The sequence below is a fragment of the Orcinus orca genome, chromosome 3 (assembly GCF_937001465.1).
Source record: "Orcinus orca chromosome 3, mOrcOrc1.1, whole genome shotgun sequence".
Classification (NCBI taxonomy): Eukaryota; Metazoa; Chordata; class Mammalia; order Artiodactyla; family Delphinidae; genus Orcinus; species Orcinus orca.
The window spans coordinates 26311320-26334964 of NC_064561.1; the positions used below are offsets into that span (position 1 = coordinate 26311320).

Consider the following 23645-nt stretch of genomic DNA (forward strand, 5'->3'; position numbering starts at 1 on the left):
GACGCACAGGCTCAGCGGCCATGGCTCACGGGCCCAGCCGCTCCGCGGCATGTGGGATCCTCCCGGAACGGGGCACGAACCCGTGTCCCCTGCATCGGCAGGCGGACTCTCAACCACTGTGCCACCAGGGAAGCCCCAGGTCACTTTTAAAAAGAAAGAAAGAAAAAAAAAAAAACCCACTGTAAAATCAAAATTGAAACAGAGCAGAACAGCTCTTCTCAACCTGGGCAGTGTCCATGCCAGGCCCTGGGGGGAGGGAGGGCAGAGGTGAAGGGTTCTAACAACATCAAAAACTTCTGGGTGAGGAAGCGGAGGCATCTGGCTCAGAAAGTGAGGCCAAACCTTAAATCTCTAACAGATCCCTCCTGTTTTGATTCCATGTTCATCCAAGAATCTTCCAGTTTTAATTTTCTCATGTAGCTTGCTTAGGGATAAAATATGTCATTCAGGATGAACGTCCAATCCTCTTAGTAGCTTTACTTTTCATTCTGAGTCAACAAATCTACATTTGACTCACGGAGCAGCTTCTTGCGAGCTTTGGTAGAAGGAATCAATAGGAGGAGGAGGTTCGGCAGGATAGGACGGGATGAGTAGGACAGTCCTGGGCCCTGAAGCTAGTCCTTGGAACGGTGCTAGTTGATGACAAATTTAAAAGGATAAGGACAACAGAGTACATTTTTTCATAAAGCTAACTTTACTCTGAAATTATGCCTGTCTCAATTTTCTAATGCTAAAATATTCTACCTTGTGTGAAATGACAGTAATTGTAGATGATGTTCCTTTTAATGGCTTCACATGGCAAAATATAAAGCTGGCAACACTATGGTTCCCAAGTCCCAAAATCTTTTTCCGATGTCACCGATTTGTAAATCACAAATTCTAGAAACCATTGGGTCAACAGATAGGTAACAGGGCTTCCCTGGTGGCACAGTGGTTGAGAGTCCGCCTGCCGATGCAGGGGACACGAGTTCATGCCCCAGTTCGGGAAGATCCCACATGTAGCAGAGCAGCTGGGCCCATGAGCCATGGCCGCTGAGCCTGCGCGTCTGGAGCCTGTGCTCCGCAACGGGGGAGGCCACAGCAGTGAGAGGCCCGCGTACCGCAAAAAAAAAAAAGATAAGTAACGGATAAAAGTGTTCCACAAAGCAGTAACAGAGTGACTCCCAGATATTTAGAGGAATCAAGGGCACCATTCCCTTGAGAGATGTATCAGAAACTCCGGGAAGAACTTTCAGACTACATGTGGCAAACTACACAGGAGTATCTCATTGCTTCTGAGGTCTTCTAAACCAATAGTCGAAGCTGCTCTTCCCCAGACTGGAGGAGAGAAGCTAGTAAGACAGAAGTGGACAAGAAATAAATGAATGAGAAGATCCTTTTCCTCCATGCTGACTAACTGAGAAGAAAATGCTACCTTTTAAAGACAGGCCTTCAAATGTAAAATAGCTAGCTAGTGGGAAGCAGCCACATAGCACAGGGAGATCAGCTAGGTACTTTGTGACCACCTAGAGGAGTGGGATAGGGAGGGTGGGAGGGAGACGCAAGAGGGAGAAGGAGATATGGGGATGTGTGTATGTGTATAGCTGATTCACTTTGTTGTAAAGCAGAAACTGACACATCATTGTGAATCAATTATACTCCAATAAAGATGTTAAAAAATAAATAAATAAAAAATAAAGACAGGCCTTTCCTACATGAAAATATCTAGAGGCTTTAAGCTAGCTTTGGAAACAAGAAACATTTAAGGCCATCAAAAACTCAATGAGATAGAACAACACATTCAGAAATACACATATTCCTGGCCCTTACCAATTCCCCAATTGTTCCACACCCCAGAATATATTTACATCACAGACAGAAAGCATGTGTGCGTGGGCATGCATGTACATATATACAAATGCAAAAACATATGGCCACACAGATGTACATCATTATGGATAAATTTATTAACTGAGTAACACACAGATATATGCCTACATGTGTCCAGAGAAAAAGAGACCAGAAGGCTCCCAGGAGCTCACCACACTTCCCTGCAGTGTGAGTCAGCTGGGTTCTAAAATGAAGTATGAATGTCCATGACATTGCAATCATATATATACTCACAGAGCTCAAGGTCAAAATGCTTCAATAAGCAAGAACGAATAATAGGAAAATGGGAAGATCTCCATTCCAACAAACCAACTATTGTTTTACCTAATTCATTTACCTTGATTAAATTCCTGTGTGGTCATTAATAAATAAAACGATCAGTTCCTTTCACAAGTTGTAAACATCACAGTTGGAAATCCTCTTTCTGTCCTCACAAATGGAAACAAGATAACCAAGATAAAGGATTAAGAAAAAACTCCACAACATTTATTGAGCACTTATGTGCCAGACATCATGCTGGACTTAAGAAAACCTCTGGAAACAAATAATAATCGATCATTTAGCCACTGTTCCACTTTCAGATACAATTTAGCCCAAGAGCAACACAGCGAAGAGGACAATTTTAGAGGCAAAGGAACATATGAGCTCTTATGCTACCAGGCTTAAGGAAGAGTAACAGAGCAAGGGGAAAAGAAGGGGTGGTTCTTATTACAGAAGATCAAAAGCAGAGCTTTCCAACCCACTAGTTCGTTGTAGAAGGGTTCCAGGTGTATGAGATAATGATCATCTCAGCCCAAAAGGGCCTCCTCCCATCAGCAGCCTACTCTGTTATACTCCAGGATGCCTTAGGGATGATAGTTTTCTGCATGTGCCATGATGTGAAAGATTGGGAAGCACTGATCTAAACCAACGGTTCCCAAATATGTACTAGGATGGTTGCATAAGAGTAATCTGGGGTAGGGGCTTCCCTGGTGGCGCAGTGGTTAAGAATCTGCCTGCCAATGCAGGGGACACAGGTTCGAGCCCTGGTCTGGGAAGATCCCACATGCCGCGGAGCATCTAACCCCATGCGTCACAACTACTGAGCCTGAGCGCTAGAGCTCGCGAGCCACAACTACTGTGCCTGCATGCTACAACTACTGAAGCCCACGTACCTAGAGCCTGTGCTCCACAACAAAAGAAGCCACCGCAATGAGAAGCCCACACACTGCAGCAAAGAGTGGCCCCCACTCGCTGCAACTAGAGAAAGCCCGTGCGCAGCAATGAAGACCCAAAACGTAGCCAAAAATAAATGAATTAAATTAAAAAAAAAAAAGGGTAATCTGGGGTAATGTTAAAAATATGGATTCCTGGGTTCTACTTGCATAGATTACAGTTCAGAGTATCTGGGGAGAAGCCTAGAAATCTACAGTTTAACATGTACACACCAATGATTCTAATGAACAATCACATTTGTAAAACATGTTTCTAAACTATCCACTCAAAGGTTAAAGTATACATTAGTTAATAAAATTGGCTAACCCAGCACACAACTGTAAAATGGAAGTCAGAGATTACCCATGGTCACAAGAGGTGAGCTCTTTAGGATAGAGGTGAGATTTGGCTTGGCGCGCCACAGACGGACATACTAAGAGAAGGACGTGAATGAGTAAGAGTGAGTATATAGCTTACTGAATGGATGAACAAAAAAGAGGCTGGCCTAAAGCTGGGCAGAATACAGGGAAAGCAAATAACAAAACCAAAGAAAAAGAGAGTGGTCAGCAAGGTAAAAGGAAGTTAATCAAATTGTTAAAAGTGTAGGTTTACCATATTCTGTGTTGAGGCCCCATAATTTCACTTTATTAGCTTCATACTGCGCTTTTTTCTTTAACCGACAAGCCCTGTGAAAGGAAGGAGCAATTTAGTTCACTTTTTTTTTTAAAAGGAACATTCAGAATATACTTCTTTTTGCTGCTGTCAGACATTTTCTAATAGCAACCAAAAATCGCTGCCTACTGATGTTTGTATCGAGGGCCTCAATCATCACCCCAAAACGTACAATATCATCATTTATCCAAACTGATTTTTTAAAGTTTCAGCATAGATTCAAAAATAAAGCTATGGCTAGTATGCCAAAATAAACAAACAAACACTGACAATACCAAGTGGTGTAGAAGATGTGAATAAGTGTAACCCTCGTATGTTGCTGGAGGGGATGTAAAACAGTACATACAACTACTTCGGAAAACAGTAAATATTGTTTTAATTTACTTCATTACCTTGGAAATAGCTACTCTGGCAGTTTCTTATACAGTTAAACACACACTCCTGGGAATTTACCCAAGAGAAATGCAAACTTATGTTCACATAAACAACTGCAGATGAATGTTTATGGTGACTTTATTCATAATTGCACAAAATTAGAAACCACTCAACTATCCCTCAACCGGTGAACAGATACACTGCAGTGTATCACTTCAAAGGACTACTACTATCAATACTCCTCCACACAACAACATTATGAATCTCAAATTCGTCCTGTGCGATATCAAAGCCAGACTCAAAAGGCTGCATATAATACGATTCCATCTATATTCTGGAAAAGGCGCAACTGTAGGAACAGAAAACAGATCGGTGGTTGTGAGGAGTTAGGGGTGAGAGAGGGAGTTCACTTTTACAAAGAGGCATAAGGAAATATTTTAAGGTGATAAAAATGTTCAATATCTTGACTGTGGTTGTGGTTACATAATTGGATATGTTTGTCAAAACTCACAGAAGGATACACTGAAAGTGAAGAATTTATCAAGTAAATTATACCTCAATAAAAAAACGTGACTTACTGCAAAACAAACAAAAAATAAAGAGCTATGATAAAATTTTTCCTTTTTATACTATAAGGCGCTTGAGTTCATTCACCTCTCCCCTTTAAAAACTTCTTCCATGAAGCATAAATACCATCATTTACTTTCAAGGGAAAAATTATAATACTCTCATTGTAGTATTTATAAAAGTATATTTCTGAAAAAAGGGCCGAGGGCCATCTCCTCTATGAAAGCTCACTGAAGTCTAACCTCACCTCCTAGACTTCAATCACATGAGTAAACATTACCATTTACCTGGAAGCCAGCTTATTTTTTTCCTTCCTTGACCTTGGCCGGGCTGTTAAGGGAAGCTCACTGACTGGAGTCAGATCACTAATCACCTTATTCAGTTTCCGTAGTTCATTGCCTATCTGGAGTAGTTTTTTAGGATTTGGAGTCAGGTCTTCCACATCTGTTCTCCGTGACTTCTTTACTGCATATTTTCCTATAGATGGTTTAAAAGAAGTTTAAGTGAGATCATTTTATTTAACAAGAGATACATTTTATATAGCCATATGTAAAAATCCATCTCTCCCCTCGTCCCTTTTCTTTTTTCAGAGGTCTCAGCATGTGAACAACCTACGCTAGAAGGGCTGGCCTCCTCTCCTTCCCACTTTGTGATGGCAAGAAATGGGGGTAATAGAGCACAACTCCAGCCTTTTCCCAAACCTTCTCCACCTTAAGGTTTCTAGCCCTGGTATGATGGATTCTTAATTATCTGTATGGAAGTAATAAGCATCTCAAACCTCAGGACTGGAGTCCAAGTTCACCTGCACACAAAAATCAGGGCTAGGGTACAGTATATGGTCAGCAACGAATTTGGAAATTTTACCCAAACCAAGACATTTATGCTGCTATGACTGAAAATTTGTCAGACATATATATTCCTGTGTTGGACCCAAAAGTCCAACAAATAAGGATTGCCTTTTCAGAAACCACGTCTTCAGTTAGTTTGATAAATAACATTACAGAAGACTCAAGAAGACTTTCCCTACCACTGCAGGCAAGAGGAATGGCTCTGTCCTCTGAACTACAATACCCTGAACAACTTTCCTAGTACTCACTACATGCTACCTGGACCTATTTTTTGGACCCATCTTTTCACTTCTGGTAGAAAATTAATCTGAAGTCAAAAACTAGGCCTTTATTCACTGAAAGATAATAGAGTACAGACCTGGGTGCCAGTGGAAAGGGAAAATGAGGCACAAATATACTTCTGATACAACTTCTGTGTCAAAAATGCTTAGCAACTTATATCTGTAGCATGAGCAACTACTAAACTGTTTACTGAGCTCCAAGCCTACTAGTGCCCCTCACCTTCTCAGTACAGACTTTGGATTAAGGTAAAAACATCTGTGCAGAAGAAATTCTACTCAATTACATCCTCCTGGGTTCACAGATCAAAATCTGGCCTACCTAAGATTATAAGCCTCTCCTGACTCTTACTATTCAATTCTTCCTGCTCCATTCCTTTTCTCCGCAATTGTTCTTCCTTTCTTTCCTTTCCCTCCTCTTTTCTCTCCACCACCGTTTTGATTCCAATCTCCCTGTTTATATTTAGGCCTGGAGATTGGACAAAAATGAAAGACAGAGATGCTAGAGCCCATTCTCTTCTTCCCCAACCCTTCTTGCTTATGGCAACTGTGACAGGTCAGGAATCAGCAGGCTCTTGGGTCATTTCCTGGGTAGGATATATAGAACAAGAAGTGACTACAAATCATTTTTACACAAGCTTTCCTCCCTGTTTAGGTGATGGCTCTCAATACTGATAAACGCTATTTGTGAATGAAGAGCAGTCATAGCAAATACAGCAGCTCTACTGTTCTAGACTCTCCAATTTGCTAGGAAGGGTTGAATACCTACATATAATGTATAATGATTAAGCATTATGGTTTACTATCTCTATTTAAAAGTGACATGAAATATCCAGGACTGATGGTTACACCAAGACTTATCATGGTGATCATGGTGCATGCAAATGTCAGATCACAATGTAATACACCTGAAACTGATATAATATTGCACATCACCTATATTTCAATAACAAGAGAAAGGAAGGGAGGGAGGGAGGGAACATACATGATCACAATCCCCTCTTACCATGATGTAAGCCATTTTTCTGATACATGTTACTTGGCAAGGTATCTCTGTTCCATTCAGATGGCCTTAGCATCCTCTCTTGCTGTGATGGTGTGAGTTGTTCACTATACTCCCAGAAGTACCTTCTTTTACCTCTCTTCCGAGAGGTAATTGAAGTCATCTCCTTCAAATCTTCCACAGAATCATTTTCATAGCCTTAAAAAAAGAAAGCCCCCCGCCCCAATTTTAAGTTCCGTACATTTCAATAAACCAATCAGGACAAACAAAAAGATCCCCTCTATTTACCATCTGACACATTTCCTTTCATCAAAAAACAGTATTAACATGTCAAAGATAATAAACCAAATCTATAAAATAACTTTTAATATAGAAATCTCTAATTCAAAATATTTAGAGACTAATAAACAGAGATAACTACACTGTTTACCTTCCTTAGGTTTCTCTTTGGTTAGTATATGACACTTTCTTTTTGTATCTTCACATGAGATTGAGAGAATGAAATACAGCCACAGGAAAACAAACAACCCAATCAAAAAATGGGCAGAGGGGCTTCCCTGGTGGTGCAGTGGTTGAGGGTCGGCCTGCCGATGCAGGGGACACGGGTTCGTGCCCCGGTCCGGGAGGTCCCACATGCTGTGGAGCGGCTGGGCCTGTGGGCCATGGCCGCTGAGCCTGCCCGTCTGGAGCCTGTGCTCCGCAACGGGAGAGGCCACAGCAGTGAGGGGCCCGCGTACCGCAAAAAAAAAAAAAAAAAAAAAGAAAGGGCAGAAGACCTAAATAGACATTTCTCCAAAGAAGACATGCAGATAGCCAACAGGCACGTGAAAAGATGCTCAATATCGCTAATTATCAGAGAAGTGCAAATCAAAACCACAATGAGGTATCACCTCACACCAGTCAGAACGGCCATCATTAAAAAGTCCACAAACAATAAATACTGGAGAGGGTGTGGAGAAAAGGGAACCCTCCTACACTGTTGGTAGGAATGTAAATTGGTGCAGCCACTATGGAGAACAGTATGGAGGTTCCTTAAAAAACTAAATATAGAGTTGTCATAGGATCCAGCAATCCCACTCCTGGGCATATACCCGGAGAAAACTCTAACTCAAAAATACACATGCACCCCAATGTTCATAGCAGCACTATTTACAACAGACAAGACTTGGAAGCAACCTAAATGTCCACAGACAGATGAATGGATAAAGAAGATGTGGTGTGTATATATATATATATATATGTATATATACACACACACACACACATACATACACACACACACACACACACCAGAATACTACTCAGCCATAAAAAAGAATGAAATAATGCCATTTGCAGCAACATGGATGGACCTAGAGATTATCGTATTAAGTGAAGTTAGACAGAGAAAGAAAAATAAGTATCATATGATATCACTTATATGTGGAGTCTAAAATATGATACAAATGAAGTTATTTATAAAATAGAAACAGACTCACAGACATAGAAAACAAACCTATGCTTACCAAAGGGGAACGTGGTGGGAGGGATAAATTAGGAGTTTGGGATTAGCAGATACAAACTACTATATATAAAATAGATAAACAGCAAGTTCCTACAGTATAGCACAAGGAACTATATACAATATCTTGTAATAACCTATAATGAAAAAGAATATATATATGTATAACTGAATCACTTTGCTGTACACCAGAAACTAACACAACATTATGTAAATCAACTATATTTCAATTAAAAAAAAGAAATACAGGCACAGAAATGTTAAAAAGTACCATTAATTAACGGTACTTAGACACTATACAATTATTTTTAATGTCTTCCGTCTAATATTTATGCATCTGAAACATCCCCAGACAGAAAGCTGTGTGCATTTCTGGGAAGGTATCCTATGAAGCAGAATTCTGTGAGGTAGCAGTGGTTTTCTTCCTACTTCCCACAATACGCTTTTTGTAAAAGTACAAAAATGACAGTTCTCACACAGGCTATTCAAATAAAAACTTATATGCCTATTCTAACTAATATTTTATTGGAAGCAATTTGCATTTACTTCACTTTTTAAGAAGTTATTTTCCCTACTAATAGGAAGTTTCAGAAAATACTTAATTCTGAGCTGCTAGAACTACTGGTCAGACCCAATACAGAATAACCTATAAATCTAAAATACCCTCAGAGCATGCCCGTCTTAGAGATTACTCCACCTAATTAGTACTAGGTACCTGGGGCAATGGAGATGGGCTGTGCACGGGGTGTATACAGCCCTAAACCTAAGGTAGCAAGGAAAAACTGGATGGCAATGGCCAAGCAAAATGACCATTTTCCCTCCTAAAAACATGACTCCTCTGGAACTGACACTAAGAAAGTGATGACATCTGGACATTTTGGAAATAAAAATCGAATTTTAGAATTTTGCCAGGTTTTCTTCACATTAAGAGTTAATTAGGAACATGATTCCATTTATTCGACATTGTGGGAAAGGCAAAAGTACAGGGACAAAGTGGTTGCCAGAGGTTGGGGGTGGAGGGAGAGGCTGACTATAAAGGAACGGGAGGGAAATCTGGGGGGTGATCAAACTATTCCGTACCTTGATTGTGGTGGTGGTGGTTTCATGATTACATGCACTCGTCAAGACTCAAAGAAGTGTACACTTAAAGAGGGGTGAATTTTACTGTTATGCCTCGATAAACATAACCTTTGAAAAAAGAATCAATTCAGAGAGCAGAATGATTTCGAGGCAACAGTAAAGACAAGCTTTTGTAGCACTGCTGGCTTAACAGCATTAAAATGCTCATGTAGTACTTTAAAACAAATCAAAAAAACACAAACAAAACAACAACATGGCAAGCAGTGTGACAGAGAACCTTAGTTCTTCTTAAGAAATGAGGCACAGACTACCCTGGTGGCACAGTGGTTGAGAATCCGCCTGCCAATGCAGGCAACACGGGTTTGAGCCCTGGTCCGGGAAGATCCCACATGCCGTGGAGCAACTAAGCCTGCAAACCACAACTACTGAGCCTGCATGCCACAACTACTGAAGCCCGTGCATCCTAGAGCCCACATGCTGCAACTACTGAGCCCACGCACCTAGAGCCTGTGCTCCACAACAAGAGAAACCACTGCATGAGAAGCCCGTGCACCACAACAAAGAGTAGCCCCCACTTGCCGCAACTAAAGAAAAGCCCGCATGCAGCAACGAAGACCCAACGCAGCTAAAAATACAATTTAAATAAATAAATAAGAAATGAGGCACAAGTGACACAATCATTTTTGGAAATCTGATTTTTAAAAATTCTGTTAGATACATAAAGTAATATTTTTTTATTTACTTGTGTTAATGTATCACTTTAAATTAAAGGACTTTATCTTATTCCAGTTATCAACCTAGCTTTGGAAAAGGTGCAAGGGCTACATGCTTCCGCCAGAAATGGCCTTTTTAAAAAGGCCTTTGCTCCATGAGGCCAAGCTAAAATTACTGGCTCACAGAGACTACCCTAGTATGGCTGGGAACACCTCAACACAGGCAGCACCAACCAAAACACTCCCATCTTCCTATCAATGTCAAGAACTGGTGTCCCAAGTCTATCCCGGCCCAAAGTATAAGGTAAACATTTTTACATACAGCTCCCTCAGGCAACCCATCCCCTGACACTTTATTTGATATGCTCCCTCAGTGGCCTAGATTTCTGGCAAAACACTTTCTCTCTCATTTAATGTACTCACATATTTCACTCACAGATGTTTCATTTGAGGCTTCTAAGAACTGGGTAGGAAGAGGTTATTAACCCTATTTACACAAAGAAACATGCTCAATGGAGGGTTTAAGTGATTTGGCAGAGCTGGGACTGGCTCAGGCCCCATGACTCCAGCTCCAAATGGGCTTCCCGCTTTGCCTGTGCCTATCTAGTTAAATGGTCTAAACAGATTTTTTCCCCCACATATATTCCACGTTAAATCCAAAGAGTCATTAGGATTTGGATTTCTTCTCTCCCACCCAAATTAATAACCAGTTTTATTTACTTACATATGTTCAGCATTTTCCCAAAAAAAGTATTTAAAGGTTATCAGTTTTCTTTGACCTAATATTTTAATATTTTCTAATAGCATACACCATGAACTCACAATAACACACATACACACAATGGATTTGTTAAAAGTCATCTGCCTTTCAATACAGAGACTACTGTGATCAAGTAGAATGCATGAAAATTATATTCCCAGATCACTGGTCTTGCATTTAAGGTGATTAAATATTTCTTGAAGTGTGTTCTGAGGAACACTATTACTATAAAATGTCTTCAATCCCAAGTGAGTTCTGTGATCAAATAAATTTTAAGAAATTCTTGTCCTGAATCTTTCTCTTGCTAAGTCACAGTACACATAAGATCAGAAGACTGAGAAATCATGACAGTAAATAAACCCACTCAACTCTAAGTTGCATGAAGATAAGGATCATGTCTATTTTGTTCATCTCTGCATAGCCAAAAATTAGTACACACAGTGCCTAACACAAAAATAGGCACCCCCACACACAATTTTTTTTTAACAAATCAATGATTTGTTTAATGTAACATTTCCCATGGAGCCTTTTCCATTTTCTTTTCATTTGATGGATCACCATATTGATCTAACTCATTCCTTCCTGACACAGTTACCAAAACGTAGTCAAAAAGGCCTAAAATTCTGATCACACGTCTTTGGTTAGTGCAGATTACTGCCATTAAGCTGGTAAAGTCAATCATGAAAATCCTTAGTAGGGATTACAAAATAAACTCTCATTCTGGGGGCCTAATTCTTAGCCTTACAACCATGTAATTCCATGACCCCAAACAGTTGTAGCCTGTCCACAGAATAGGCTCTATTAAAACTTGGGAGCAAGTCCAGAGTAGGGACTGAAACTCCATTTTACACCTTTCCTGGAGCTTTGTAGGCTCAGGCACTGTTGTAGCCAACTGCCAAGAAACAGCATCAAGGGAGCTAGTCATCACAAAAGGGCCTTTGTAAACTGCTGCAAATTAAACCAATCAACCCACTCTGAAGAAACTATAACTATCCCACTTTTCTGCTTCAAAGAATTTCTTCTTGCCTCTCACCAATAACTCACATTTGTATTCTTAAAGTCACTTGTTTAGCTCTTTCTTCCAAGAGGAAGGGAAATTTTCATTAGCAAATGAGAATAAGCCCCCAAAATACCATAAAATATCATTGATTTGTGGATAAGGCATGTCATTTGTTGACATTTGTGAGAAGTGTCCAAGTAATACTAACCAAAGAGGTTTTACTTCAAGTCAACTGGAAGTGAGTGAATTAAATGCCATCCAAACATTTAGTATTGTTAAATAGTGCCAATAAGAGGGGTTCACCCTGACAAATGCCAGCTAACACATCTCTGTTTAAAGCACTGTTGGTTGCTTAACACCAACAAACTCACAAATCACGGCTCTCCCGCCCCACCCCCGACAAGAGTCAAAAGGCTGAGAAAATGGAAATGAGGGTCAACTTATTAAGTGGTTTCTTTTCATGGACCTACTCATCTCTCAACACATTTATCCTTGTGAAATCAAGTCAAAAGATCAAGGATGACTGGAGTTAAAAGTCAAAGAAAAGCAGGAATTCCCTGGCAATCCAGTGGTTAAGACTCCACGCTCTCATTGTCGAGGCCCAGGTTCAATCCATGGTCAGGGAACTAAGATCCCACCAAAAAAAAAAAAAGTCAAAGAAAAGCAAAACTACAACCAGAAGTGGAATAAACAGTATAGTCCTTGCCTGCCTTGCTTGGTGATAGTGGGATTTACCGACTCCCTCAGATTTATATATTTCTTTGAGCACCAGCCAGTAAAGGCATTTTCTTCCCCATACTTTCCACTTCCTAGTTATCACCCTAGTTATCACTCCTTGTCTCAACCCTTACCCTCCCTCCTACCCTAATTCTAAATATGGGACTCAAAACAATAGGACTGACCTGTCAGGTTTTAAGGACCACTCATGGAGAGCACTTTGGTCTCCCTATGGGAGGGAGCTATATAACTTACTGCTAACTGCAAAGACAGTTTGAAACACCTCAAAGCAGATTTCATTAACTTGTTGAGAGAGAAGTTTTCCTGCTAAGTAGAAAAGACAATTGTTCTGTCTAGACTATACTGAGTGCTAAAGTAAACCAAAGAAAAGGCATAAACCCTTTTCCTCCACCTTTTCCTTACTTGAAAATCCACTCAAGTCAAACAACTTAATTGTATCAAATGCATAAATCTAAGCATTTGTGCAATAGAAAGATTTCACTAAGAGGAAAGTCTCTGGGCAATAATATGCTTCACTGGCTACAATATAGCTACTATGGCTGAAAAACCTTTCTGAAAATTAAATACTAATGTTTATACTGGCTGAAATTCCAACAATGAAAGGGCTCTCTTTGACAATTTATATTTTTCTTAATAACTTGGTCTTTTATGTAGAAGTTATAGTGCCAATATTATTTTTGAAGAAAATAACTTTCGCTTAAATGTGAAGATCTTCACTTCTTTGTGCATTTAACTGTGTGCCACTTGGCAACACCATTTTCATAAATAAACTGCACAAGCCAACAGTGGCAAAAGCCCAACCATGTACATGCTGAAGTGAACCAGTTCCCCACAGGTTTCATTTTCTTTCTCCCTTTTTTTTATATGCACTGTATATAAATAGAGCAGAGACTCCTTCATGCTCATTAAATTACAGCATGTATTTTTCTTCAGTGGAAAAATACTGTGCAAATGAAAGATGCAGCAGACACAAAGAAAAAGCTCTCTTTTACCTTATTCATTAAGTAGGCTTTGTTGGTTATTAGGGATGAGTAATATAAACCATCATTGCTTGGTTCACCATTCTAGGGACTCCAAACATACCTCAATTATAACAGAGGGACACATGCAGAAATAGGAATATTTTTTAAACCAATCAATTTTGGCATCTTTGCACAGCTGCTCAAGACAGTAACAAATCAGATCACTTAACATAAGATAAACTAAGAAGAAGCCCTCGAGGAATCAGCATATGAACTACACATGAGCAAGAGTGATTATTTTAGAGCTGTTTCAATAGATAAAAGCAATTACATATCCAAGTCAAGATACTAAGTCATTTAATCCCCAAACTAAGACAAAGAAAGCAACCACAGCAAAACTTTCTATTTCAAGAGAGTAGCAAAAAGTCAATTCAGTAAGCCTCCAAGCACTACAATACCTGGTTCAGAGAAAGTGTCACTGATGTCATCATCCTTGTCATCTTCATAATCCTCTTCCTCTTCTTCCTCTTCCTCGTTTTCAGAAAGTTCATGCTCGCTGCCAAATCCTTCATCATGGTCCTCATCGTCAACATCTTCCTCGTCCTCCTCCTCTTCTTCAGGACTGCATTTGGTTGGCTGTTCACCCAAGTTGTCAGAGACAAAAAGGGAATAATTGTGCTCTTCTTTTTTCTGGGATGAATCTGAGACCGATGTGCTGGCAGAAAGGCTGCTACTCTCTCCTGCTGCAATAGACACAGGCCCCTCCTGGGGCAGGGGACTGAGTAATAGTTCCTGGGTTTCTTTAAAAGGCAAAGCTGGAGTGGCATGGCCCTGCAGAGGCTCCGTCCCTTTTTTCTCTGGTCTTTTGGCTACGGCACCACAGTAGCAGGTGTTCTCCTTTGCTGCATCTGCATGAACCTGGCTCAGTAGAGGCCGGCTCTGCTGCACTGGGTTGATCTTTACCTTTGCCTTTTTCACATAGTCTTTACATTCAACATGAAAGTTCACTTTTTCATTATGATACATGTTGGTCTTCACCATGATTTGTGTGCTTGAAGTGGGTTTACTTGCTTTTTGGACACAGTCTGACAAAGGGACCTCAGCCTGAAGAGTCTTAGAAGAACACACAGGAGCAGCTGCTCTACTTGCGATCTTTTTACCAGGGAATGATGAGGGCAAGGGATTTTGTTTGACACTGAAAAGTGAATCAGGGTAATAAAGGGAATCAGAAACAGACTGAGAGTCCTCGCTATTAAGCTGGGCCAAAGTTGGAGTTTTACTTATGACCTCTTCATCTTGGTAAGGGCTAGAAAAGTCATCGAGACCCAAGTAATCCACTTCTTTTGTTCCCCAGATGTCACAGCTGGTTAGTTTGGTGTACTTCGTTAAGTCTTCACAGTATGTATCCCACTGTTCCCAGTTTGAGGTTAAAGTACCCTCGTTATCCAGGACATCTGTGAAAGACTCCAGATTTTCAATGTCTTTGCAGTCCTCCAAAGAAAGGAAGTTGTCTCTAGGATTTTGCTGGTAGTTCATCTCTCTATCCTGAGAAAGGTTTAAAAAACTATATAAATCACATACTGTAACTGAGGAAAGAATTATTTACCTCCATCCTCACTTTCATGCATCAAATTGATAAATCAGTACTCAACCTCTGGTCTGCTTTTACGATAAACACTACTTACATGACACTCTACCATTCCATTTAATATCATTTCCTCGGGCAAGGAAAAAAAAAAAAGGGAAAATATGTCCCCTGAGAAACTTAGGTATGGTTCAGGGCTCTTGAACTTCACTGTAAACACTCTTCCCGAAAAAAAGTTTACATTTCCTGATCTTTAACTTAGAAGGATTTTGGGAACTTCTCAGAAACAAGCTTCAGTTATAAAGCAAATAACAAAGGCCTTACCTTCATCACAGAATATGTCTTCCTAAGTGAGAATTTAAACATAGAGGTGAAGAGCAATCCAAAGAGAGGTGCAACTCAGCCACAGAAAGATAAAATCTTTGGTAAGACCTCGTGATAACTCTTGGGCATGGGAAAGTACTTTAACTCCTCATGAGTAGAGAGATGATTTTTTAAATGTCAGTAAGACTATGCAGCCATTAAAAGGAATGCAGTTAAGCTCTAATGTACTAGGATGAAAGGCCACTTACCATGTTTTTATGTTAGAAAGAGTTAAGTTACAGAATACTGTATCAATGATATGTCATCCAATTTAAAATATTCATATATTTATATATGCATAGAAAAACTCTGTTAGTGGTAATTATCTCTGGGGAGAAGGTTTGGTGGGTGGAGGCTCAGGAAGAAAATGAGGAAATTTTCAGTTTTCCAGTTTGTTTTTGTTCTGTTTTTGATTTCTCCATTTGTTTGTGGGGTTTTCGTTTTTTTTTTTTTTTTTTGGTTGCACGTATGTCTCCGTGTGTTTTAACAGCTTTATTGAAATATAGTTTATATACCACAAAATTCACCTCTATTAAGCGTACAACTCAATAATTTTTAGCAAATTAACAGATTTGTGTTAGTTTTCCAGTTTTGATATACCTCCGTGTTTCTGAAGTTGCATGTAATTTAAGTTATTTTTAAAGTCTTTTTCTTAAGAATCTTAAGTGTCTTTTTACCTCGAGAATAAATAATTAGTATATTCAGATGTTGCTTGGATTTGCTACCTTTGTCTCACATTCTCTGTGTCATCTGCCTTGCTCAATGTTATCAGTCCTAAATATCCCAGCTGAAAAGTCCTTTAGCAGTTAGGCATATTAAAAAGACGGCTTCTACCTTCATCGTCAAAAACTAGAGTTAAGGATATTTAGATAACCTTTCCTCTTACTATTTTCAATGGGCTCATACACCCTTCTAAAATACCAGACTGATAGTGACAAGAAAAAAATTTGGCCTGATCACATAATTTTTTCTTTTTAGACATTTATAAATAAAAAAATGATACAACACCTTTACCTCAAATCGATTAAAGCAGAATCCAAGAAAATGTTACTTACCAGTTCATACATGAAATCTGGATCTGAACTGTTTGCTAAGAGATCTGTGCTCGTCAGAGTCTGTTCTGAAAAGGTGTGGCTTCGAAAGGCATCCCCAAAAGGCGGATCCATTCCGCTTACACTAGGCTACAACAGAGTGATTTTAATTTTGGAAAGTTAACGACTGCTTCGAGACCAGTTTATTACACACAAGCCCCACCCTCACACCTACTAAATAATTATCTTTAAAACAATTTTGTATTTTTTCCTGCTTTTTAATTTTAGTACATTTAAAATATCTAACTAACATTAAACTATGGAATTATATTACGAAAATAACTAAGATGCATCAAACATTGGAAAAGGAATAGACTGGAAATTGTTAATTATACCTAACTTCTAAAAACTAAAGCTTATTTAGCCACCAGAGTCAGCATGTAGTACCTAATGAGTACTTTTATTTATTAGCTATTGTAACATTTCTTCAAATCCATCTCTAACAACACTCGCTGTTCTAACTCCAGAAAGTGGAGAATCCCCTGCCATTTCTTCGGGTCTGAAGAGATAGCAAGACAGTCTCTATACTCCTAAATGAGTTCAATGTCTTATTTCCCAAAACAAGTGTAAGACCATTTGGGCATCTCTAGTCCAACTAATGCCTCCAGGAACGTGATGGAGTCAGGATCAGCCAAATATCAAAAAATCTGCTGAGTGAGGCCAGTAACTGGTGCATGAACTCAGTAGCCTTAATCGTGATCCCTGAGAAGGATACAATTTCTATGATAAATAAGAAAGGGAGAAAAAAAGGCTCGGCACCCAGAGTTGATGCTCCTTCTTTTCTCTTTATCCCCCCTTTATCATTTCAAGGTCTAAACAAATCAGTTCAGAGTGAAGTTCAGGCTAAGACTACTAAAGTGGCCCAAACAAGTCAAAGTCCTCACTTTGAAATCTAACTTGGATAAAGGAAGATGGGAAAGAATACAAATTCCCTGTTTGCCTTTTTGTTCTTCTCTTGCAAGTTTCTGTCAAAACTTTAAAAATTATATTAGTCTACTTGCTTATATTTCTCTATTCATATACCTTCTACCTACCACAGACTGACCCCTTTTCACACACTCTTTCACCATGTTTTCCTTCATGGGTACTTCCCATCCCATTCTTTTCTTTCTCTAATTTTCCGCAAGCTTGCCAGGTTGCAAGCTCAAAATAAGTGTTTTATAGACCTAAATTCAAGTATTCAATAAATAGCGAATGAAACCTTGAATGGGAAAGAACTCAAAATGGGTATCTGCAGTCCACTTGGTATAGTGGTTGGGGTGGAGGGAGGCCACTGGTCTTTTTACTATCAGCTAGCAAACCCCCTTTTGCCTCCGCTGCCTGTCTCCAAATCACTGGACCATCTCGGCAAGTTGCTGATTTCCTGTGCTCGAGGCACAGTTCTGCCTGGCCCCACATAAAGCCACCTCAGAGTCCCTGCCCTCTCATTATTTCTAGGTTTCTCCCCAGCATAAAAAGAGGGGGGACAGGGCTTCCCTGGTGGCGCAGTGGATGGGAGTCTGCCTGCCAATGCGGAGGACGCGGGTTCGATCTCTGGTCCGGGAGGATCCCACGTGCCGCGGAGCGGCTGGGCCCATGCGTCGCAGCTGCTGAGCCTGCGCTCTGGAGCCCGTGCTCCGCGGCAGGAGGGGCCGCCGCAGTGGGAGGTCTGCGCACCGCGGCTAAGAGTGGCCCCCCTCGCCGCGGCTGGAGAGGGCCCGCGTGCAGCAGCGGAGACCCAACGCAGACAAAAAAAAAAAAAAAAAAAAAGTGGGGGAGGGATAAGACCTAACCACGGGAGGGGGAAGGGAAGAAGTTTGGATATGCCGAATAGGGACTAACAGGACTTCATTTATTGTTTCAGTGATTGCCTCAAACCAGAACTGAGCAATTCAAAGTAGTTACCATGATATAAATAGTCATCCTTAGACATGTTTTGTGGGAGGTACAGGTATATATGTGTATGTGTGTGTGTGTGTGTGTGTGTGTGTGTGTGTGTGTATGTGTGTGTGTGAAAGACAGAAAGGTTGAAGTCCCTCACCATTTCCTCCTAACTGAATTCAATGGGCATGAAGGGAAAGGAACAATTGGGAAACTAGAAGAAGATAGAGGGGATGGAAATGGGCTTTCTGTGGCAGATTAATTTTCAGGGGAGTTGGTTTAGACCCCATAAAAGCCAGCACCTCTGCTACCTTCTAACCAACTTTTCCTTCACATTGTTCCCTGTGTCAACCTCATTAAATTTCAAAGCTATAGCAAAGGAAGGACATGTATTCAAAACCAGTTGAGATCAGCAGCAAAATGTCTTTAAAAGATATTATAGCAAGTTGTGTTAAGATTCAGAGAACTTACTGAACCAACTGCAGTGGGAAAATATAAAACTTTGCACCTACTCTGTATGATTTACCTGAGGCATTTCCAAGCCCAGATCCTGTGAGTCCGATCCCAAACTTCTTTTTTTTCTCGTTTGTAAATTCCTTTCCAGCTTTACTTTTAATTTCAAGATCAAAGATGATTTTCACAATAAACAGTAGGTTTCCCAGAATGCCTTCAATTCAACTGCTTGTATCACTGTTGTTTTTTTAATAATTCTGTGCGAATCTGTCAACAACACAAAGTAACTTCACTGAAAGCCACTAGAAACAAGTTGACCTTTCAAAAATAACATTAACAAAGAACACTTTAAAGGAATAAGTACTGTGATTGTACTATCAAGAATTTAGGCCATTTTTTAGTACCAACTATTCTGAAATTCACCATCCCTCCCTTTATTTGTTTCTACAATAGGACTGGTCAATAACCAACTGGCACCATTAAAAAAAAAAAAAATGCTGACAAAATTAACATAGGCCTGGGACTTCACTGACAGTCCAGTGGTTAAGACTCCATGCTTCCAATGCAGGGGGCACAGGTTCGATTCTCTGGTTGGGGAACTAAGATCCCACATGCCCGGTGGCACGGCCAAAAGGAAAAAAAATATTATTAACATAGGCCCATCTTTCCTGTGATCTAAAAATGTATTTTACTTAATGTTAAAATAAACCTCCCATTCTCTTCATGTTTTGTATGAGAAAACATGTCTCAGCAATTCCATCTACTGTATAATCATTACTGCTAAGTGAACCTACATTTTATATCTCTCATAAATGTACAAGAAGAGCAATGAATATATATCACCAATAACAGAATTTAATATATCCTCTACATTACATAAAATCATGTTCATAATGGTATACGCAGCATTATTCTTTGAGTTATAAGTGAAATCTGTCCTTGAAGTAATCATTCCAGTAAGCTCTGAACGTGTATGTTGAGAGGCGAAACAGGGATAAGGACTACTTTGCAGAGTGGTTTCAAGGGTTAAATTAAATGACTGCAAGTCACCTGGCACAGGGTCTTGACTGTGGTAGAAACTGACAGGTTAGTTCCCCTTTCCCTCCTCTGTGAAGGCTTTAATCAAGAAGAACTAAACAGCTATACCCACTTCATCATCTCTTCCTAGATAAGTGGTCCTCAAAGTGTGATCCCAGGACCAGCAGCATCAGCATCAACCTGGAAATCTGTTACTAATGCAATTCTTGGGCTCCAGCCCAGACCTACTAAAGCAGAAATTCTGAGCGTAGGGCCCAGTAATGTGTTTTAACCAGTCCTCAGGGTGATTCTGCTCCTCTCTAAAATCTGAGAACCTCTGCTTTAAACTGAACTTCTTGCTCTTATTCATTCTAGATGCAGTATCATTTCTTAGACTGATGTAAAGAGCCAATTTAAGCTACGCTGCCCTCTGTAGTTAACACATTCTCTGGCCTAGAGCTTCAGAGTGATACATTACATCAATTTCAGAGACCTCTTGCTGAACAAATAAGAGATAGTCAACAAGGACGCAATAATTGTTCTACTCAATTAGATTAATTAATTGAGTATCATCTGCATTTCCTAGATCTTTGCTGGGCTTTTCCCACTACTTGGCTGTCATTCTCAGTGCACTGTTCTAGCCTAGGAAACACCCTCAAGTGCCCAACCTGGGCCCAGAAACAGAATTAACTATGCATCTCAATCCAGTGCTACAGTTTTTAAATGGACTGATGCCTGCTTGTGCCAAAGGCTAGTTCTGGCCCAATTCCTCCTTGGACATACTGCTGACACGTACTCTCAGTCCTAACTCTTCCCATGATTCCTGTGAGAAACAAGGTCAGTTGCCTTTTCCAGACCTATTACTTAGACCCCCCCCAAAAAAACAAATTATTCAAGTGATGCATTCAACAAAGTGGACTAGTATAACCCCGGTCTATAACTTTGGATCTGGGAAAAAAGTTTGATACTCTCTAAAACCTGAAACTTATCCTTTCTAGCAACAGGGTTGAAGAATCAAGAAGAGATTGAGTTCTCTACAACATATATATTTTGGCATATATTTATTGACAACCACTATAGACACCATGTACCAACAGCTTGGTTTATCAGGAAAACACTGGACAAAAAAAGGGCTAAGTTCTAGTTATTGCTCTCACTTGCAAACTCTACAATATTGGGTAGGTCAATCTTTCTAAGACTCATTTTTCTCATCTATATAAAGAAAATAATATTACTCCTGGCTACCAAATTTTCTAAGCCATAAAACTTCCATACAAATACAAATATTTATGTAAAACGTTATTTTAAACACTTGGCATCGAAACAAATTTGTCAATGCAGTTAGCAAAAAGAGCACTTGTTTGGAAGACAAGAGACCTGGATTCCAGTTTTGATTCCATAATTAAAACTAAATAGGAGGGCTTCCCTGGTGGCACAGTGGTTGAGAGTCCGCCTGCCGATGCAGGGGACACGGGTTTGTGCCCCGGTCTGGGAAGATCCCACGTGCCGTGGAGCGGCTGGGCCCGTGAGCCATGGCCGCTAAGCCTGCGTGTCCAGAGCCTGTGCTCCGCAACGGGAGAGGCCACAACAGTGAGAGGCCTGCGTACCGCAAAAAAACAAACAAACAAAAAACAAAACCAACAACAACAAAAAAACCCCAAAAAACGAAATAGGAGAGTGGCCAAGATGGCGGAGTAGAAGGACTTTAAGCTCATCAACTCTCACAAGCACACCAAAATCACAACAAGCTGCAGAACAATCATTGTTGAAAAAGACTGAAACCTACCAGAAAAGATCCTCTACAGCTAAAGACATAAAGACAGAACCATGAGACTGGTAGGAGGCATGGACTTACAATATAATCAAATCCCATATCCCCCAGGTAGGTGAACCCCAAATTGGAGAATAATTATATTATAGAGGTTTCCCCACAGGAGCAAGAGTTCTGAGCCCCATATCTGGGACCCCAGTCTGGGGGTCTGGCAACAGGAAGAGGAGCCCCTAGAGCATTTAGCTTTGAGGGCCAGCAGGGCTTGATTGCAGAAGCTCCACAAGATTGGGGGAAATAAGACTTCATTCTTAAAGGGTGCACACAAAATCTCATGCACACCAGGACCAAAGACAAAAGCAGTAATTTCACAGGAGCCTGGGCCAGACCTACCTGTTGGTCTTGCAAGGTCTCCTGGGAAGGTTGGGGGCAGCTGTGACCCACCCTGGGGACACAGACACTGGTGAAAGATACATGGGGGAGGCTGATATATTGGCACCAAGACCTGGTTGCACCCAACAGCCTGAAGGCTCCAGTGCTGGGATACCTCAGGCCAAGCAACAAACTGGGTGTGGACACAGCCCCACCCGTCAGCAGACAGGTTGCCGAAGGACTTCCTGTCCACAGCTGCCTCTAAACACAGCCCTAAACATGGCCCTGCCCACCAGAAAACCAAGACCCAGTTCCACCTACCAGGAGGCAGGCACAGGCCCCTCCCACCAGGAAGCCTGCACAAGCCTCTGGACCAACCTCACCCACCAGGGAAACAAACAAAATTAAAGAAGACAATAACTGAAATGAAAAACACACTACAAGGAACCAACAGTACACTAAATGAAGGAGAAGAATGGATCCGTGAGCTGGAATACAGAGTAGTGGAAATCACTGCTGCCAAACCAAAAAAAGAAAAAAGAATGAAAAGAAACGAGGACAGTCTGAGACCCCTGGGACAACGTCAAACATGCTAATATTCACATTATAGGGGTCCCAGAAGGAGAAGAGAGAGAGAAAGGACCTGAGAAAATATTTCAAGAGATAATAGCTGAAAACTTCCCTAACCTGGGAAAGGAAATAGTCGCCCAAGTCCAGGAAGTGCAGAGTCCCATAGAGAATTAACCCACAGGGGAATACACCACGACACACTGTAATCAAAAGGACAAAAATTAAATATAAAGAGAGAATATTAAAAGCAACACGGGAAAAGCAACAAATAACAAACAGGAGAACTCCCATAGGGCTATCAGCTGATTTTTCAGCAGAAACCCTGCAGGCCAGAAGGGAGTGGCACAATATACTTAAAGTGATGAAAGAGAAAAAGCTACAACCAAGAATACTCTACCTAGCAAGGCTCTCTTTCAATTTTGATAGAGAAGTCAAAAACTTTACAGACAAGCAAAAGCTAAAAGATTTCAGCACCACCAAACCGGCTTTACAACAAATGCTAAAGGGACTGCTCTAGGTGGAAAAGAAAAGGCCACAACTAGAAACAAGAAAATTACAAAATAAAAAATCTCACTGGGAAAGGCAAACATACAATAAAGGTAGGAAATCATCCACACACAAAGCTAGTAGGGAGGTTAAAAGATAAAAGTAGTAAAATCTGGACTTCCCTGGTGGTGCAGTGGTTAAGAATCTGCCTGCCAATGCAGAGGACACGGGTTTGAGCCCTGGTCCAGGAAGATCCCACGTGCCGCGGAGCAACTAAGCCCGTGCGCCACAACTACTGAAGCCTGTGCGCCTAGAGCCCGTGCTCTGCAACAAGAGAAGCCACCGCAGTGAGAAGGCTGTGCACTGCAACAAAGAGTAGCCCCTGCTCGCCACAACTAGAGAAAGCCCGTGCACAACAACGAAGACCCAATGCAGCCCCCAATAAATAAATAAATAAACAAAATTTTTAAAAAGTAGTAAAATCATTTGTATCCAACAATAAGCAGTTAAGGGATACACA

General features: G+C 40.6%; 1 protein-coding gene across 5 annotated transcripts in view; it reads right to left on the reverse strand.

The window, feature by feature from the left end:
- The window catches only part of CREBRF (CREB3 regulatory factor), a 67204-nt gene that overhangs the window by 20041 nt on the left and 23518 nt on the right, over positions 1-23645 (reverse strand). For 3 of the 5 annotated variants that reach the window (XM_033432085.2, XM_004272008.3, XM_033432084.2), the window contains exons 2-7: positions 18986-19179; positions 16564-16689; positions 14019-15105; positions 6810-7004; positions 4965-5154; positions 3676-3749 (exon numbers count right to left, since the gene is read on the reverse strand). In XM_033432085.2, coding sequence (XP_033287976.1) covers positions 3676-3749; positions 4965-5154; positions 6810-7004; positions 14019-15105; positions 16564-16689; positions 18986-18994 — 1681 coding nt within the window. In that variant the 5' untranslated portion in view covers positions 18995-19179. Of the gene's footprint in view, positions 1-3675; positions 3750-4964; positions 5155-6809; positions 7005-14018; positions 15106-16563; positions 16690-18971; positions 19180-23645 lie in introns of all 5 variants that reach the window. The other 2 variants (XM_033432086.2, XM_033432087.2) reach the window with 2 other exon arrangements.